This window comes from Lithobates pipiens, unplaced genomic scaffold (assembly GCF_037356315.1).
Source record: "Lithobates pipiens isolate NorthernLeopardFrog02 unplaced genomic scaffold, aLitPip1_a1.2 Scaffold_28, whole genome shotgun sequence".
NCBI lineage: Eukaryota > Metazoa > Chordata > Amphibia > Anura > Ranidae > Lithobates > Lithobates pipiens.
This window is the reverse complement of record NW_027507789.1, coordinates 207,768,003-207,786,121: the sequence shown is the minus strand read 5'-3', so window position 1 is coordinate 207,786,121 and position 18,119 is coordinate 207,768,003. Positions and strand designations below refer to the sequence as shown.

Genomic DNA, 18,119 nt, shown 5'->3' with positions numbered 1-18,119 from the left:
TTCCGATTCACTTATGTTGTGCAAAAGTCATACCACCACAGGGGGTCACTGTGGCTGAATTTTTATGATGTAGACTTGCAGAGCTCTTGCTGTAGACTCACCACTGCAACTTTGCTCTTGCTAGGGACTTGCCCTGCAAATTTCCTACAGACTGGAACAGTGCCAACTAGAACCTGTGCATGTATTTCAATGGGCTGCCCTGAATGTGATGTGCAAAAACACAAGCGGGGATTTTCCTGACTTAGTAAAAAATTTGAAATCCCTTCCTGTTATATTCTGCAGGACAGGAAGTGAAGGCAAATCTCCCCCCCCCTCTCAAGTGGGACACAGATTGTAAAAACAAGCCTTCTCTGGATTTCTAAACCATTCCCTGCTCCGACCAAAATGTTTTGTCTTTAAAATGTATGTAAACCCCAACAAATGAACTTGGTCTATTGAAATATCTAAAAAAAAAAATTTTTAAAAAGTAGTAATATTGTGGATCACATTATCATGTCATTGCTTGATTGATCTTGTTGCCTACAACGACATCCTGTACTCATCATGTCACCTCCACAGAAGGGTCACACTTACCAGACCTCACAGTGAGCGACGATCTCCAACTTGGTGTCTCGAGACAACCTCCGAAGTCTATTGCGGTCCTCATTCCTGGACAGAAAGAAAAACAGAATCTTAATTATTTGAAGTTTTAAAAACAGCAGCATTGTTTTCACATTGCTAATATGGGCAACATAAAGATCAATGGAGATGTGCAATGACCCAGAGTACAGAAGTCAGTGCAATGGAAAGATGAATTCTGATTGGACTCTGGACTAGGGAAACTTCCTTTTGGTGAACTAAAGCCAGACAGAGGGATGAAATAGGAATGTCCTGGTTGGGGTGAAGAGCTGGCTGGATAGTGTGGAAGATCTGGGTTTGATCCTGGGAGATAGCTCTTCCTAGGGAGTGTCCTGAGTTGTGTCCAAGACTAGAATTATACTGATAACAAGGAGTCAATTTGAAAGGTTCGGATCTATCTGAACCATTGTAATGTCTGGAAAGACGTTGTGCAACGTCCAACACCAACTTTTCCCTCAACAGGTGGTTGACTAAGGTAATTATAAAGTCTAAACATGTTTTACCTGATGGCATTCCTTGCCTTAAGGTAAAAAAAAATGTAGGCATCAGTATCCCTCTCACCTCCCTCTTGTATTTACCTGAGCCCTCATTTGATCCAGCACTGTGCATGTCTCCAGCTCTTCTCTCCCCTCACTTCTGTGTCTCACTGGCTTTGGTGGGGCCCCAGGAGCCATTGGCTCCCAATGCTGTCAATCAAGTTACAAGGGGGCAGGGCTTGGGAGGGAGCATGCACGAGTGCCCCCCATAGGAACTGGTTTACCCTGGGGTCACTGGAAATAAAGGAGGAGCCAGAAGGGCCGGCGGGGGACCTGAGAAGGGGAAGTCCGGGGGCCGCTCTCTGCAGTCTTCTGGGAATGCTGCTGCACACCCTCAGAATCCCTTAAGACTGTGATCATCACTTTGCTGAGGGAACATTCTGAGCTTCCTTCTTCTTCCACTTTCTTTATTTTTAACTTGATTACAGGGGGTGTAATGTTTGCAAGGAGCACATGTAAACTGTATGCCATGCACCGTAGCGCATGCACCATTGTAAGCATTGAACATCTGGGAGAGTGGCTTGGTGCAGCGATAACATTTGATGTCTGTGTGGTGACGTTTTCTATGTCGGGCCGTGAACTTTTGGGACACCCCAGTTTATCATTATATATGTACATTCACTTATTACACATGTAATAAGTGCTGCTGATCCTTTTATCTCACAGGAATTCTACCAAACAGGAGCCGTCTCAATGAAAACAGCAAACTCTCTGCCATATTTAAATAAATGACACCTCCACGGTGCTCTTGGTAGCCATAAACCATGTGGTCTAGGCTGCCAAAGGCGTTGGTCACATGACAGAAGTAGGGATCAGTAATTTTTGATCATTGCAAGAAAGAGGCTTTTGTTGTTACTTGCAAGCACAAAACTGGAGCACTCAGAATCTGGTGCAGCTGTGCATAGTAACCAATCAGCGTCTAGCTCCAGCTTCTTTAATAAGGCCCCTTTCACACGGGGCACATCTGTTTTGACAGACTCCACTTGCTCAGCAGAGGATCGATCCACTGGTCCCCGCTGAGCAGGTGGTTGACAGGTCCATCTCCACTCACTGTGGAGAGATTGACCTGTCAGAGCTCGTCCATTTTCATCTGATCCGCCAGACAGATGGAAAATAGGACTTCCATCCGTCTGGATTTGGCAGACAGGATCGGATCAGACAATGTCAGTGGACATGTCACGGCTTACAGCCATCGCTCCAAAGGGGTGAATAGAGCTTCCGATTAGGTCAGCCTGAAAAACTGATCAGTAGACCTGATCGGACAGCATGTGTGAAAGGGGCCTTAAAGCGGGGTTCCACCCAGAAATGGAACTTCCACTGTCTGGATTACTCCACCCCCCCCCCCCCCTACCCCCGGCGTCAAATTTGCCACCTCTCGTGGGGAGCAGATACCTCTGTAATATATGGCCGGCCCCTCCTCCGCCCCCGATGTCTTCTGGCACACAGGTCCCAGAAGACAGCAGGGACCACTCAGAACACGCAGCGTGACTTGCGCAGCAGGGAGCCAGGCTGTAAAGCTACAAGGGTTCACTTCCCAAATCCCTTACTTAAGATGCTGGGCCTCCACCCGGAGCCGAGGGACAGGTCGGCTTTAGGTGAGGACATTGCGGGCACACTGGACAGGTAAGTGTCCATATTTTAAAAGTCAGCACCCGTAGTATTTGTAGCTGCTGACTTTGATTTTTTTTATTTAGGCAGAACTCCGCTTTAAGCTTTGGCAATAAAACCTGGAAGCTGACTGGCTGCCATGCACACCTGCACCAGATTTTGCACTCTCCAGTTTTAGTAAAGCCTCCATAATGTGATTTGGTAATGTTGGCATGTGCCCTGAATTGTGATAAGTCTACTTTAAAGGAGTTGTAAACCATGAGGGTTCTTCACCTAAATGCATTCTATGCATTTAGGTGAAAAAGCTTCTGTGCTGAAGCTCCCCCCCCCCCGAGCCCCATTTTTTCTTACCTGAACCCAATCGTTCCAGCAAAGAGGAAGAGCAGAGCAGCTCCAGCTGTTGTCTCGGGTCTTCACTGGATAGATTGATAGCAGCAGGAGCCATTGGCCATTATCAAGCAAATCCAGTAACACGGGGGGGGGGGGGGGGGGGCCGGGCCTGCTGTCTGTGTCAATGGACGCAGCAGCAGGACTTATGAGTGTGCCCACGCGAGTGCCTCCATGGAATGCGGCTCTCCATGGTGGCACTCGATGAGGAGGAGAAACGCTGCTGGGGGGGGCCCCAGAAATGGAGGATCGGGGGCAACTCTGTGCAAAACCCTTGCACAGAGCAGGTAAGTATGACATGTGTGTTATTAAAAAAAAAAAAAAACGAGCCTTTTACAATCACTCTAAGGCCGGGTTGACACATGCTGCAGCCGCGGCTCACAGTGGGGGGGGGGGGGGGGGGGGGTTCGGTGCGTCTCTGTTCACCAATTCAGGTCCAAATTTCTGCCTGAATTCGCACCCGATTTGGAGCCAAAGACACACAAGACACTTTCCAAATTCAGACTGCGGCCTCCCTGGCCCGGAGGTGTGTAAACCGGCTCCACTGAGAGCCGCTCACAATCTCCTGTCATGCGAATTCACATAGGTGTGAACTCAGCCCAGGAGCCCAAGGCACACCTTTCGTCACCCGTTCAGTTTAAGGTAACTGCATGTATAACGTTAGCCATTCCGGCTCGGGAACTTACCAGGAACAGCTGCAGCAGCAACACCAGCAGAGGCAGCAAGGGTTGGTCCGGTGGTTCCGGGTTGGCTGGGTCCTGTCATACCGTGACATGGGAGACTCACTGGGGTCAGGCCCTGTGTACTGAGAGAGCAGAAAAGAGACATCAGAAGCACAGAACACACAGAGCTACAGGTGGGAGCTTATGACATCACTGTGGCAGGTGACATCATTATTATCTAATGCACCCACAGGCTTCAAAAAACAAAAAAAAAACAAAAAAAACATGAGTACAATTTTAATTTGATATTTTTCAGGAAACATCTAGTCTGGCAAGGGCCACATTCACAGCCACCATTTACAAATTAAGGGAACTTTAATCATTCTGAAGAGAGAAGGGGCAGGGAAGGCTGGCCATGGATTTCAGAGGGTGCTCAGATCATCATTTATGATGCCATTGCCCTCGAGCACACACAGTCAACAGAGAAAGTGGCTGACCCCCACCGCCCTGCAGACTGACACCTCTTACCACACTGACAACCATCTAGAAACCTCTGAGGTCACAGCAGCCATCACTGCCTCCATCTTGTCTAGTTGCAGTTTTTTTTCCCCTTAGCCAGTAATGTATTAAGCATTGTTCTCTGTTCAAACTCTACAAAAAGCAGAAGTTGTCACAGAGCCACCAGGTTCACACTGCACCACATTCCAGGCACTCAGCTAAAAATGTACACAAGATACTGATAATATGTGCTGGATACCATATTGCATTGCTGTAATGGTAGACTGTGACAACTCCGGAGTCCATATTGGGTGACTAAAGCCCTATAAACACGATCAGAAAATCGTGCGAAAAATACCACTTTCGAATCGATCGTATGCTATATTCTGATCATTTAGTATGCGACTTCCGTCTGAAATTATCCGAAGGGACAAACGTGAAAATGTTTCTCAGATGATACCAGATCGTGAGATTTTCATGTAACCAATACATATGTAATCCGAAAATACAATACATTACATCACTTCCAAATTATATTGTTTCCTATGAGAATTTTCGGAACTTTAGTAAACTCTTCATTTTCAATATGGAGATTATCATGCAAAACAAAATGGGTGATCATTCGTCCGAAACTCTCATTGTATGTACCAAGCTTATCCCCCTTTATCACTCTGATAGCAAGATTACAAGTGAGACAATCCCAGCTGCAACAGGAGGAGTGAGACACCATGGCAGTATAAGTTGGAAACACCTTACTCACTGGTGTCCTCACAAAATACATGAAGCCAACAGAGGGTTCAGCTTACCGATATCTGTCTTTTTATTTTTTGGTGGTGTGGTGTGATGTGGGATGGTGTGGTATATGTGGTGGTGATGTGGTAGATGTGGTGGTGGTTTGATGTGGGGTGGTGGTGGTGTTTGGTGGAGTGATGTGGGGTGGTGTAGTAGATGTGGTTTTGGCATGGGGTGGTGGTGTGGTGTGGTAGATGCGGTGGTGGTTTGGTGTGGGGTGGTGGTATGGTAGATGTAGTGGTGGTGGTTTGGTGTGGGGTGGGGTGGTGGTGTAGTAGATGTGGTGGTTTGGTGTGGGGTGGTGTGGTGTGGTAGATGTAGTGGTGGTGGTTTGGTGTGGGGTGGGGTGGTGGTGTAGTAGATGTGGTGGTTTGGTGTGGGGTGGTGGTATGGTGTGGTAGATGTAGTGGTAGATGTGGTGGTGGTGTGGTAGATGTGGTGGTGGTTTGGTGTGGGGTGGTGGTGTGGTAGATGTGGGGGTGGTTTGGTGTGGGGTGGTGGTGTGGTGTGGTAGATGTAGTGGTGGTGTGGTAGATGTGGTGGTGGTGGTGTGATGTGGTAGGTGTAGTGGTGGTGTGGTAGATGTGGTGGTGGTGTGGTAGATGTAGTGGTGGTGGTGGTGGTGGTGTGGTAGATGTCGTGGTGGTTTGGTGTGGGGTGGTGGTGTGGTATATATGGTGGTGGTTTGGTGTGGTAGATGTGGTGGTTTGGCGTGGCGTGGCGTGCTGACCACAATAGTCTCCATTGAAAATATGAAACAATATCAGCCCCACTCCATTTAGCACCTCTTGGCATATATTAAATAGCGAATGAATTGACTACATATAGAACCAACCATCCTTGGCGTGTTTCTCCCCTCCTGAGTAGGGATGAGCGCAGGCGTGTTCGCATGGTCCATGTGCAGAGCCCGCCAGGAAGTCGGCGCAGCGCTGCGCTAATCACAGGCAGTGAGACGTCACCCGATGTGCGGCTGCAGAGATCGGGCAATGTCTCACTGCCTGTGACTAGCGCAGCGCTGCGCCAACTTCCTGGCGGGCTCTGCACATGGACCATGCGAACACGCCTGCGCTCATCCTTACTCCTGAGCAACAATAGGGGAAGTCTCCTATCCTTGTGAGCAAATCAGGAGAGGTGAAACATCAAGGATTGTTGGTATCTCGGGCGGAGACATTGTTATATGCAGTCAATTTATTGGCTATTTGCTAAGAGAAGCTAAATGGAGTGGGGCTCATATTGTTGACAATGCTGCTGTGCCTCCTGTTCTCATTCCTCCAGAGCTGTGTGTCACTAGTACAGAAGGTATGTTACTGGTTAGATTACCAGGTGAAATCAGGGTGGGAGGGAAAAAAGCCAAAGAAAAGAAAAGGAATGCAGCCAGCACATCTAATGATCGGTAAGCTGCACTATATTACATGTTTGGTGTAATACAGATTCACTGCCATTATAAAACACATTTGATGACTTCTGTGGAAGGTTTCTAAGTCTACACCCCGTTTCCATACGTCCTCCTCACCGGTGGGAGGGTCACATTATAACGAAGGCGAATTTCAGGGGCAGATGCCAGCAAACGGACAGTGACCGGACTGTCAGGTGGAATCAGGGAGGATTTAACGTTTTTTTTTGGCCCTATGTGACTTCCTCCAGCAAGGAGCTTGACCTGGGCATCACCAGAGATTATCTCCAGCGTTGGGTTAAGCAAAGGCGAGATAAAAGGGTGATAGAAGACAGTACAGAAATAGCCAAGCTGATCTCTTTATATAAAAAAGGAATTGGCTTTGCACTGTGCAAAAGTCAAACAAACACAAGTCGGGGTGAAAACAGCGTGAAAACAGCGTGCGTTTGGTTACGTAGTTCTACAACGGACTAGAATTTTAGGTGGACTATCCATAATAGATAACAGCTACAAGAAAATACATTTCCTCCTTTGACGACCTCCTGACTCCTGGGGCCCTAGACAGCTGCCCTTGTGGCAGACCACCTTTGTGTTAAAACCTGGTGGGCCCTTTGAAGTGGGCGTCTGCTATAGATTTTAAAAATTCAAGGCAAACCAACCAGAACACAAGCAACCCCCACACATGAAATATTGAACAGAGAGTACTCACGCTGTCCCACAACAAGGAACTGATGTCCCACGCACGCACCGCCGTTATTTTATCTCTCAGACATGCTGACCTCACCCAGTTTGTGATCTATGCAAACTTCTCTACTGATCCTTCACCAATCGGAGAGGAGAACCATTGTACCAAATAACAGCCCGCACTGCTGATTTCCATGCTACATTTTGATAACATTTGCAAGAATAAATATTTAAGTGAAACTCCGTGTCAATAATAAGATATGGCCGGCATTACTGATTTTTCCAAAGGTCCCAACAACTCTTGAGGCAATGAGGATGAGAGTTTTTTTTTTCCAGTGGGAACGTGGAGGGGTCACAGTTCCGGCACCTCCAGCACTAAATGTATGTAATGGCAAGGGGTGCTGGAGAGTCTATTGATGCTAGCTGAACTATGGTTGCTTGTGGGGGATCTATTGTTGTGGGGGAGGGTGTCTTATGTTACTGGTGGGTCAATCATTGCTGGGAGGGGTACATTGTCGCTAGCTGCTGGAGGGGTGCATTGCTGCTGGCTGTTGTGAGTCTATTGTGCCTGAATGGATCTATTGTTGCTGGAGGGATCTACTTTTTCTTGGGTGGGGTATATTGTTGCTGGGTAATCTATAGTTGCTGGGGGATCTATTATTGCTGGGGTGGGGTATATTTTTGTTGGGTCATCTGTTGTTTCTGGGATGGGGTATATTGTTGCTGGGTGAATCCATTGTTTCTGGGGTCGGATATATTGTTGCTGGGGGGAATCTATTTTTTTTGGTGGCATATACTGTTGCTGGGGGGGGGGTCTATTGTTGCTGGGGTGGGGTCTGGTGTTGCTAGGGGGATCTATTGTTACTGGGGTATATTGTTGCTGGGGGATACCTATTATTACTGGGGGATAAATTGTTGCTGGGGTGGGGTTTATTGTTGTTGGGGGGTATCTATTTGCTGGGAGGGGGGGTCTAATGTTGCTGGGGGGGTCTACTGTTTCTGGGGGGGGGGTCTCCACTCTTGCTGGGGAGGTCGACTGTTACTGTTGCCGGGGGGTCGACTGTTTCTGGGGGGGGGGGGGGGGGACTCTACTCTTGCTGGGGAGGTCGACTGTTACTGTTGCCGGGGGGGGGATCTACTGTTGCTGGCTACAGGGGACCTATTTTACTGATTTTCTTTATCATTAACAAATTCCATACAAATTACTTAATGCCACAAAATAATTATACAGAAAAAAGCCGCGCTTGTGGAATGGACCACAATAGACAGGAATATAGATATATATTGATGTACACCCAAAAAACGTTTTTTATTTGTTAATTGGTTTTAAGAGGTTGCTGCCTCCCTAGAATACGCGGGCTGTATTCAACAGCCCGTGTTAAAAAGTGAATAATTAATGTGGGCTACTGGCGCTACCTCAAACTTATTTCTATTCAAAATATTAAAATTAAACTTATTTGAATCCTACCTCAAACTTATTTCTATTCTTGTCTCCTGAAGCAGAAAATTTGCATATTTGTGGATACCTGATAGAAGAGTTACTGTGTACTATTTTTTCTATTTTCACTCTCTTCCTTTTTATATTTTAATTATCTTTAAAAAAATTGTATTTTTCGTTTTTTCACATTTTTATATATATATATATATATATATATATATATATATATATATATATATATATATATATATTTTTTTTTTTTTTAATATATAATTTTTCATTTTCTCACATCTATAATTTCACATTGTAATATTCCTTGCCTATGAGTGGTCCAAGGAAGGTGTAGGATTGGTTTCGGGATTTTTTTGTATTTAGCACATGGGATGTTTATTTAGTTGTTTTTGTTTAATTTGTATCAATTGAGGGTTTAAGCTGCCACACTCCCTATGTATGGGAATTTTTTCCTTCTCTTGTTTCAGAATATCACATAATTGTTTAGATATCACTCAATTTTTTTTGGTTAAAATAGTGAGGAATTTTTTAGCTCATTCATGTCAGTTGGTATAAAGTATTGAGTAATCACATTTTCCTCGGTTAAAATAGTGAGGAATCTTCCAGTCTAATCACTTTAGTTGGTATAAAGCACTAAACACTATCTGAGTATATCTTAGGCCTTAGGGCCAGCAAATGGTGATTTAAATAAGTTTAATTTTAATATTTTGAATAGAAATAAGTTTGAGGTAGCGCCAGTAGCCCACATTAATTATTCACAAAATAATACTTGGTTCTGAATTCTCTAAAAGGGGCGATACTGGGAGGTGGGTAGGGGGAGGAACCCAAGGGACATTGCTCGGAGGTGGGTAGGGGGTAAAACCAAGGGACACTGCTCGGAGGTGGGTAGAGGGTGGAACAAAGGGACAGTGCTCAGAGGTGGGTAGGGGGTGGAACCAAGGAATAGTGCTTGGAGGTGGGTGGGGGGTGGAACCAAGGGACAGTGTTCCGAGATGGGTAGAGGGTGGAACCAAGGGACATTGCTCAGAGGTGGGTAGGGGGTGGAACCAAGGGACAGTGCTCGGAGGTGGGTAGGGGGTGGAACCAAGGGACAGTGCTCGGAGGTGGGTAGGGGGTTGAACCAAGGGACGGTGTTCAGAGATGGGTAGGGGGTGGAACCAATGGATAGTGCTTGGAGGTGGGTAGGGGGTGGAACCAAGGGATAGTGCTTGGAGGTGCGTAGGGGGTGGAACCAAAGGACGGTGCTCGGAGGTGGGTAGGGGTGGAACCAAGGGATTGTGCTCGGAGGTGGGTAGGGGGCGGAGACAAGGGGTGAATCGGGGTGAGAAGGGGGAGTTCCTGCACCTATTCTCTGAGAAAAAAACCCTGCTGAGGATTATTTACTAAAGGGGTTAAGCATGTCATACAATAAACATTTGTAGAAATAGTCACTTCAAATAGCCAATCAGATGAAAAGCAAAGTCCTGTTTACCTATTTTATCTGATTGGATAATTGGGGTGGCTATTCACACATTTTATTAGTAAATAAGCCCCAATATCTCTGACACCCCCAGATTACACAGGCTGCTCTCTCCCTGTCCTCTCTGCTCTCCCACTACAGGGATGCCTGGATGCAGGTCTTCTACTTCTGCAGGCGATCACATGATTTTCTTCTGACTCAGTTAGAGGAAGTTATAACAACGACTTCTCTCAGTATCTACAGAACAAAAACAACTTAAAGCGGAGCTCCGGCCTCTCCACAAAAAAGTCAGCAACTACAAATACTGCAGCTTCTGACTTTTAATACATAGACACTTGCCTGTCCAGGGAGCCCGTGATGTTGGCACCCCAGCCCCGGCTCTCGGGTGCTGCCGCCACCATTCCTGGTAAGGGAAACCATTTCCGTACTGCGCATGCGCAAAATGTGCTGTACTTTCGAACTGGCCCGCCATGGCACAGTCTCCCAGTAGTGGGGAAGAGTACCAATCCCCCCCTCGCTCCTGAAAGGTGCCAAATTGGGCACCAGAAAGGGTGGGGGGGGGGAACAGAAAAGCGGAATTTCTACTTTTGGGTGAAATGCCGCTTTAGGATATGAAATTTTGGTGGAATTTGTTATGTTTTGTTTTTTCGCTACAAAATTGACGTTTTAAGGATTTGTGAACATGAATTCTAAGCTGGCCCATGTGTAAATAAATAACCATAATAATAAAAATAAAAAATAAATAAAAACCTTCAACTCCTGCATATTTTAAAAAGGGAACTTCACAAAGTTAGTTATTTTCAATTTGCTACATTTTTCCTGTTTCCGAAGTCTGGCTATAAACAAATTTCTATACTTCAAATTTTAAAACCCCCGATAACAAGCCACTTATTGAGAAATCCACTCGGCCCTCTTCAAAATCTTTCCAGAATTGTTTTTTTATGTTTTATGGTTCATTTTCTGGCATTGCTATTTAGGCTCCACCCACTCTTGTGCGACTTGTCGTGCATCTTTGGACATCAAGGTTGCATGACAAGTTATTCCCCAAATGATGACCATTCATATATGTGCGACTTCAAGTTGCAGCGACTTCAAAGTGGTGGTTTGTGCACTACTTTGGTCCAATTTCCATGCAACTTGAGGGTCAATGTTAACCCTCAGAAGTTGCATGAAAATCGTCCCTGAATGTTATACAAAGCAACTTGTGTGTACCAGTTGTCCATCATCACTGGTCAAAGCCAAAGTCGTAACCAAGTTGCACCCATCCGAAGTTGCATCAAAGTGGCACTCCAAAGTCAGCAGTTTTGGAGTCGTACAAGTGTGAAAGGAGTTTTACGTCTTCAGCATTCTTCACTCTTACCATCTTCAACTCCCCACCACTATCCAAATGCCTATTTAATCAGTAGCTCCTTTCATTCCACACCCTACTTACCCAATCCCAGAAGAGATAGGGTGTTGTGATCTGAGTCCCACCACCGAGGATGCAACATGTCATAGGTGCTATTGGCCCCACCCCTGAGGATGCAACATGTCATCAGTGCTAGTGGTCCAAAGCAGTGATCTCCAAACTGTGGCCCTTTGCTTGCTTTTATCTGGCCCTCGGGGCACTATTCCTGTGACTAATCTGAGACACTATACTGCCAAGTGACATCAACAATGTGGCAATAGTTCTACCCCTGACACCAACAATGTGGCACTATTTCTCCCACTGATACGAGACACTATTCTTCCAAGTGAACAATGGGGCTCCATTCCTCCCACTGACACCAACAATGGGGCACTATAACCTCTCACTGATACGAGACACTATTCTTCCAAGTGAACAATGGGGCTCCATTCCTCCCACTGACACCAACAATGGGGCACTATAACCTCTCACTGATACGAGACACTTTTTTGCCAAGTGACATCAATATAGGGGACAATTTCTCCCATTGACACCAAGAGGGCACCATTTTTCCCACTGACACCCACAATGGGGCACTATTCCTCCCACTGATACGAGACACTATTCTGCCAAGCGACAACAATGTGGCACTATTTCTCCCGGTGACAACAATGTGGCACTATTTCTCCCGGTGACAACAATGTGGCACTATTTCTCCCACTGATACGAGACACTATTCTTCCAAGTGAACAATGGGGCCCCATTCCTCCCACTGACACCAACAATGGGGCACTATAACCTCTCACTGATACGAGACACTTTTTTGCCAAGTGACATCAATAATGGGGCACAATTTCTCCCATTGACACCAAGAGGGCACCATTTTTCCCCACTGACACCCACAATGGGGCACTATTCCTCCCACTGATACGAGACACTATTCTGCCAAGCGACAACAATGTGGCACTATTTCTCCCGGTGACAACAATGGGGCACCATTTCTCCCACTGACACCAATAGGGCACCATTTCTCCCACTGACACAAACAATGGGGCACTATTCCCCCCACTGATACGAGACACTATTCTGCCAAGTAACATCAACAATGGGGCACCATTTCTCCCACTGACACCAACAATAGGGCACCATTTCTCCCACTGACTCCAACAATGGGGCACTATTCCTCCCACTGATACGAGACACTATTCTGCCAAGTGAACAATGGGTCTCCATTTCTCCCACTGACAACAATGGGGCCCTATAACCTCCCACTGATGTAAGACACTTTTCTGCCAAGTGACATCAATAATGGGGCACCATTTCTCCCACTGACATCAACAATGGGGCCCTATAACCTCCCACTGATGCAAGACACTTTTCTGCCAAGTGACATCAATAATGGGGCACCATTTCTCCCACTGACACCAACAATAGGGTACCATTTTCCCCCACTGACACCAACAATGGGGCACTATTCCTCCCACCGATATGAGACACTATTCTGCCAAGTGACATCAACAATGGGGCACCATTTCTCCTGCTGATACCAACAATAGGGCACCATTATCTCCCACGGACTCCAACAATGCGGCACTATTCCTCCCCCTAATGCCAATGTGGTGTTGCTTACTCCCACTGACGACAGAAACATTTCCACTTCCACTGACCACAGTCTCCCCACAGTCTGAGGGACAATAAACCGACCCTTTGTTTAGAAAGTTTGGTGACCCATGGTCCAAAGCATCATTCCCAATAATGTACATTAGGCAACTGACAAACCATTGGCATTCTCATGTGTGGTGCACAGAGCAGGGGTACCTGGAGACATCATACTGGCAGCAATCTTATCCAACCACCCACTGATACCAAAGCTTGACTGACTCTGTCTGATGGCTGTGGACCACCCTGTGGACCACCCAGAACAAGCATGTGGCCAACTGGAGGTCAGAATAACCCCTTTGAAGTAAATGTATCATGTGACAAATCTAGGAAACGCTATTGCTGACCTTTTTTTTTTTTTAAAGATCCGTATCTGCAAACGTGTTCCGAACCTTTAAGAAGCAAAAGATGATAACGGACAGCCTCCATGTTTTTGTTTTTCCCCAAGGCGGCGTCTTTAAGCCATTCTGTGACATTCCATGCCAATCGCTCACAAGGTGATCAGGAAAAACTGGTGCATTTTCATCACCAAATATAGTCAAGAGCAGCTAAACCATAAAGTATATTCTTCTTTCATCCTTTGGTACAAAAGACCTTAATGAGCCAAACCGGCCAAACATGACCGCCTCTATATCTTATCACAGATCAACAAGATGGCCGCTCAGAGATAAGCGCTGGAATCCTGTCACGGCTCCAAATCCAAAAGACAGCAGTTGCAAGAGGAACTTATATCCGAGTGTCGTTTCCTCTTCTGAAAAGAAAACCTAAAAGAAAAAAACGCTCCCCCCCCTCCCCCCTCTTCATCTGCAGTAACATGGCAGATATTTTACATCTGAAGAGTCATAGAGCTCTGAAACGAGGTCTTCAGCCCTCAAATAATAATTACAATCTCCCAAAAGGAAACTGCCACTAAGAAGATTAATCCTATTTTAAAAGGGATTTGGACCGCGGCAGGATGCTTGGGCGGTCATTTTGTCGGTTGGAAAGGCTGAAGCGTTTTCCTGCCCGCCAGGTTGGCAGGGGCCAGGGGGGAATAGTAAAAGGACCATTTTCAACTCAAAGGAAGGAGCTCCATTATGGATTTAAAAAAAAGGAGAGATGGTGACTGACCTGTATCCTGTATTTAGGGCAAAGAAGGCGATATGCTGAAGGTTGGAGAGATGCAATGGTTTACCTGCCCGCCAGGTTGAAATAGTAAAAGGACAATTTTGAACCCAAAGGAAAAAACTCCATTATGGGTAAACAAAAAAAGGAGAGATGGTGACTGACCTGTATTTAGGCCAAAGAAGGTGATATGTTGACTGGTGGATACATTCAATTGTTTACCAACCCCCCCAGCGAGTGAGGTTTTTGGATTGGTAAACAAGTTTGGAGTAAACGCTGAGATGTTCTTACACCCATTCAAGTCTAGTGAGGAACTGGTGATGAATGATAGGCGTGTCCTCCCCTCCCCCCCCCCCCCCCCCCACTGATCCCTTTGTGATATTTTATCTCAATTCTGACCTCATGGGGCTGCAAGCAAATAATGCAGATTCTACTATGATGGGTTTAGCACCAGATAACGAGAACCTGTGGTGACAGCGTACTTCTAAAGCTGGTTTCCTATCAGTAGACAAGATGGCCCCAGGTGCTTCCATCTATTTATCACAAATCCTGACCAAAAGTTTGCATGATGGTGCCTGACCCCCATCCAGCCAGGTAAATCAGCCATGGGGGGGGACAGGACAGAATGTGACCCTGCCCAGCTATGGTTGGAATTTACATAACAGGAGGACACCATCTGGCTTCTAGCACTGAACGGCTGAAGGGGGAGGCTCTGCTGACTATGATAACAGAGGCCCTGACGAGGTCTTCCTCACCATCTAAGCCATCTACAGATCTGTGCCAAGCACACCAAACCACAAACCGTGACACACACATCAGGATTATATTTCTGTAGGAGAACTTTATAATTATCAGCCAAGATTTTCAAATTGAGTATTCAATAAAAAGAAATAAATAAAATTAAAACGTTTTTATTACTTAGGGCAGAAAGTCAGCTTCCAAAAGGTAGGATGAAAGACTACAGTGAGGATTGCTTTTAGACACCATGGGGCCCCAAACAGGCAACCTGACACGGGGGCCTCCATACAGACAACCTGACACGGGGGCCCCCATACAGGCAACCTGACACGGGGGCCCCCATACAGGAAACCCGACACGGGGGCCCCCATACAGGAAACCCGACACGGGGGCCCCCATACAGGCAACCCGACACGGGGGCCCCATACAGGCAACCCGACACGGGGCCCCCCCATACAGGCAACCTGACACGGGGGCCCCCATACAGACAACCTGACACGGGGGCACCCATACAGACAACCTGACACGGGGGCCCCCATACATACAACCTGACACGGGGGCCCCCATACAACCTGACACAGGGGCCCCCATACAACCCCCATAGAAGTGCTGCCAGCTTCCCTCCTCTCCTTCCTGCTAGCAGCTGTAAGCACACAATAGGAGGTTTCTAGATGCCTGCTGACTGGGCCCCCCTGCTGGCCGTGCCCCATACAACAGGACCAGTGGTGCCCCCCTTACCTACGGCCCTGGCTACAGTATATAACTCCTCTTAACGTGGGACTTCAGTCTCCCAATCAGCACTGATTATTTTTTATTCCTTATGCACGTAGCAATTACTGTAGATAGGAAAGTACATAAAATTACTTGTTTTAAAATGTATTTATTTTTTTACATTTCTTCAGTTACATCCTGGTTTCTTGCCTAGGCAAATTACGTCATACATCCAAGGAGTCTTCAGAAGGGGGCTTTCCTCAGCTAAGCACATGCTCCTGCATGCATGCCTGACCTAAGGGCAGATGGACTCTTAGGAAGTAAATGGTACATGAATCACCTGCCCTTACTCAAGATGGCCACGGCCAGAAATGCTGGGGGGGGGGGGGTGGTGGGGGGGGGTTGTTTTTCAAAGTGATTTCTCAACACAATAAAACATGGAGACATGGATGGATGAGCTTTACGTTGACCATAGAAGAACTGAAACTGGGTCAGTTCAGAAGGGACCAGCCAAAATTCGATGAGTGTGTGACCATCCGTGTTCAATAGAATATCGATCGATAGGTCAATTTCTGTCAAACAGACAAGCTGGAAAACTTTTGTTGCCAATCGACTGCAGCTGCTGATCAGTGTATTGTGGAGTCGCCGGATACCGGTGGGGGAGATTCCTCTATCCATCTTGTTTGTGTGGATGGAGGAAACCGAGTGAATGAAAACAACAAACAAAAAACAAAACTCATCTATAGCCAGCTGTAATGTGTGATCCCAGCTGTAATGTGTGATCCCAGCTGTAATGTGTGATCCCAGCAGGATGACTTTTGGAAGTTAAAGTTCCAAATCTGGAAATTGTATGCTTTATGGCCAAAAAAAGTCGAGGACCTCTGACCATCAAACCTACATGAGCTCGTTGGACATCCCACACCAAAACCATAGGCAATATTATGGTGTTGTCCGTCCTTTGTGGCTAGAACATCCCCCATCCATGATTTTGGATGCCTGTAGGAATTTGTCCCCATTTAGACAGAAGGTCATGTACGGATGTTGGATGAGAAGACCTGGCTCACAATTCCCATTACCATTCATCTCAAACGTGCTCGTTGGAGTTGAGGCCAGGCCATTGTGTAGGCCACTCAAGGGGTGTGTCATACTCAATTTCATCATGGGCCGCATCAGCATTATGGTTGCCAGTTGTATTTAGAAGACTAGATGTTCAGAGCACCCCACCCTCCTTAGGTTAGATATCAAGAGCCCCCCACTACCAGAAGTCAAGAGTCCTCCACCCTTACTTACATCACAGTGCACCCCCCCTTATGTGTTGCTGCCGGGAAGATGTTAGGTGCAGAGCTTGGAAGCAGGAAGTGCAGGGTCTGGAGGAGGGTTGGAGTCAGCTGCTGGAGTCTGCTGAATGCTGAGACTAGGGAAGGCGAAGAGTGGGGGTGCTGAATTTGCATCTCTAGGAGTTCTGTCCTCTCTGCTGCCTACTGCCGAGACAAGGTGGAAGCCACAGCTGCAGGAGAGGTGCGGCGGCCACACAAAAAAACCTTTGCGGGCCGGATTCAGCCCACCGGCCTTGTGTTTGACACATGCTGCACACCAAACCATGCCTTTTTGGAGCTGGCTTTGTACACAGGGGCACGGTCATGCTGGAACAAGGTGCACAAATGTCAGTGGGAGCTGTCCCATGCTATTAAAGGGTAACCCCACTTTTGTGGGGGGAAAATATGTGAAAGAAAGAAAAAATAATATAGCGTATACAATTGCAACACGAGTCCTATTGCAATGGAATGTTATTAAAAATGACCTTTCCTTTTCAATCTGCAGCTCTGTAATTTTCTATAAATGCAATATGACTACCTGCAGTTGTTCTATACACAGAATGTGTACTGACCAATCCCCAGAAACATAATTTCCTGCTTGTGTGATTGGCTCATCAATTTTCCTAGAAGTCTGCCTAAGATACAAGTCAGATTTCAGGCATCCCCTGCAACAAAAATGTCATTTTTTGGTGAGATACTTCCAGTAGGAACACGTCTAAAGGGATGCAGGCCCAGCAGCTTTCCTTTTTAGCGCTCTGCAGCTGCACAGCTGACTGATGATTAAGAAACCACTCCCATTAGACCCACTGAGCGCAGAGGCACAGGAAAACACAGATTTCTTAAGAATAACAAAAGGAAGGAATCTGCAACAAAGGTTGTTAAATTCCCTGCAATGTACATAGATCACCCAGAGGGGAATGTTTTTTTTTCTCAACCAAAGTGGAGTTACGCATTAAGTAAAACACGGATCTGGATCACATACAACGGTCAGAAATAGGCTTGGGCATGGCAGCCGATTTGGCTGAGGTTTAGAACAGGTTACTGTGTAAAGTTTAATCGCTTTTGCTACACAAGTTTGGCATCAGGTCTGACCTATAACCACTGTTAGCGATTCACG

The 18,119-nt window shown here is 46.5% G+C and overlaps 1 protein-coding gene across 1 annotated transcript in view; it reads right to left on the bottom strand.

Moving 5' to 3' along the window:
- Positions 1 to 18,119, bottom strand: part of RGS19 (regulator of G protein signaling 19) — a 64,395-nt gene that overhangs the window by 5,657 nt on the left and 40,619 nt on the right. The window contains 2 exon segments of the mRNA XM_077460383.1: positions 574 to 648; positions 3,836 to 3,954. Of these exon segments, the coding sequence (XP_077316509.1) occupies positions 574 to 648; positions 3,836 to 3,954 (194 nt within the window).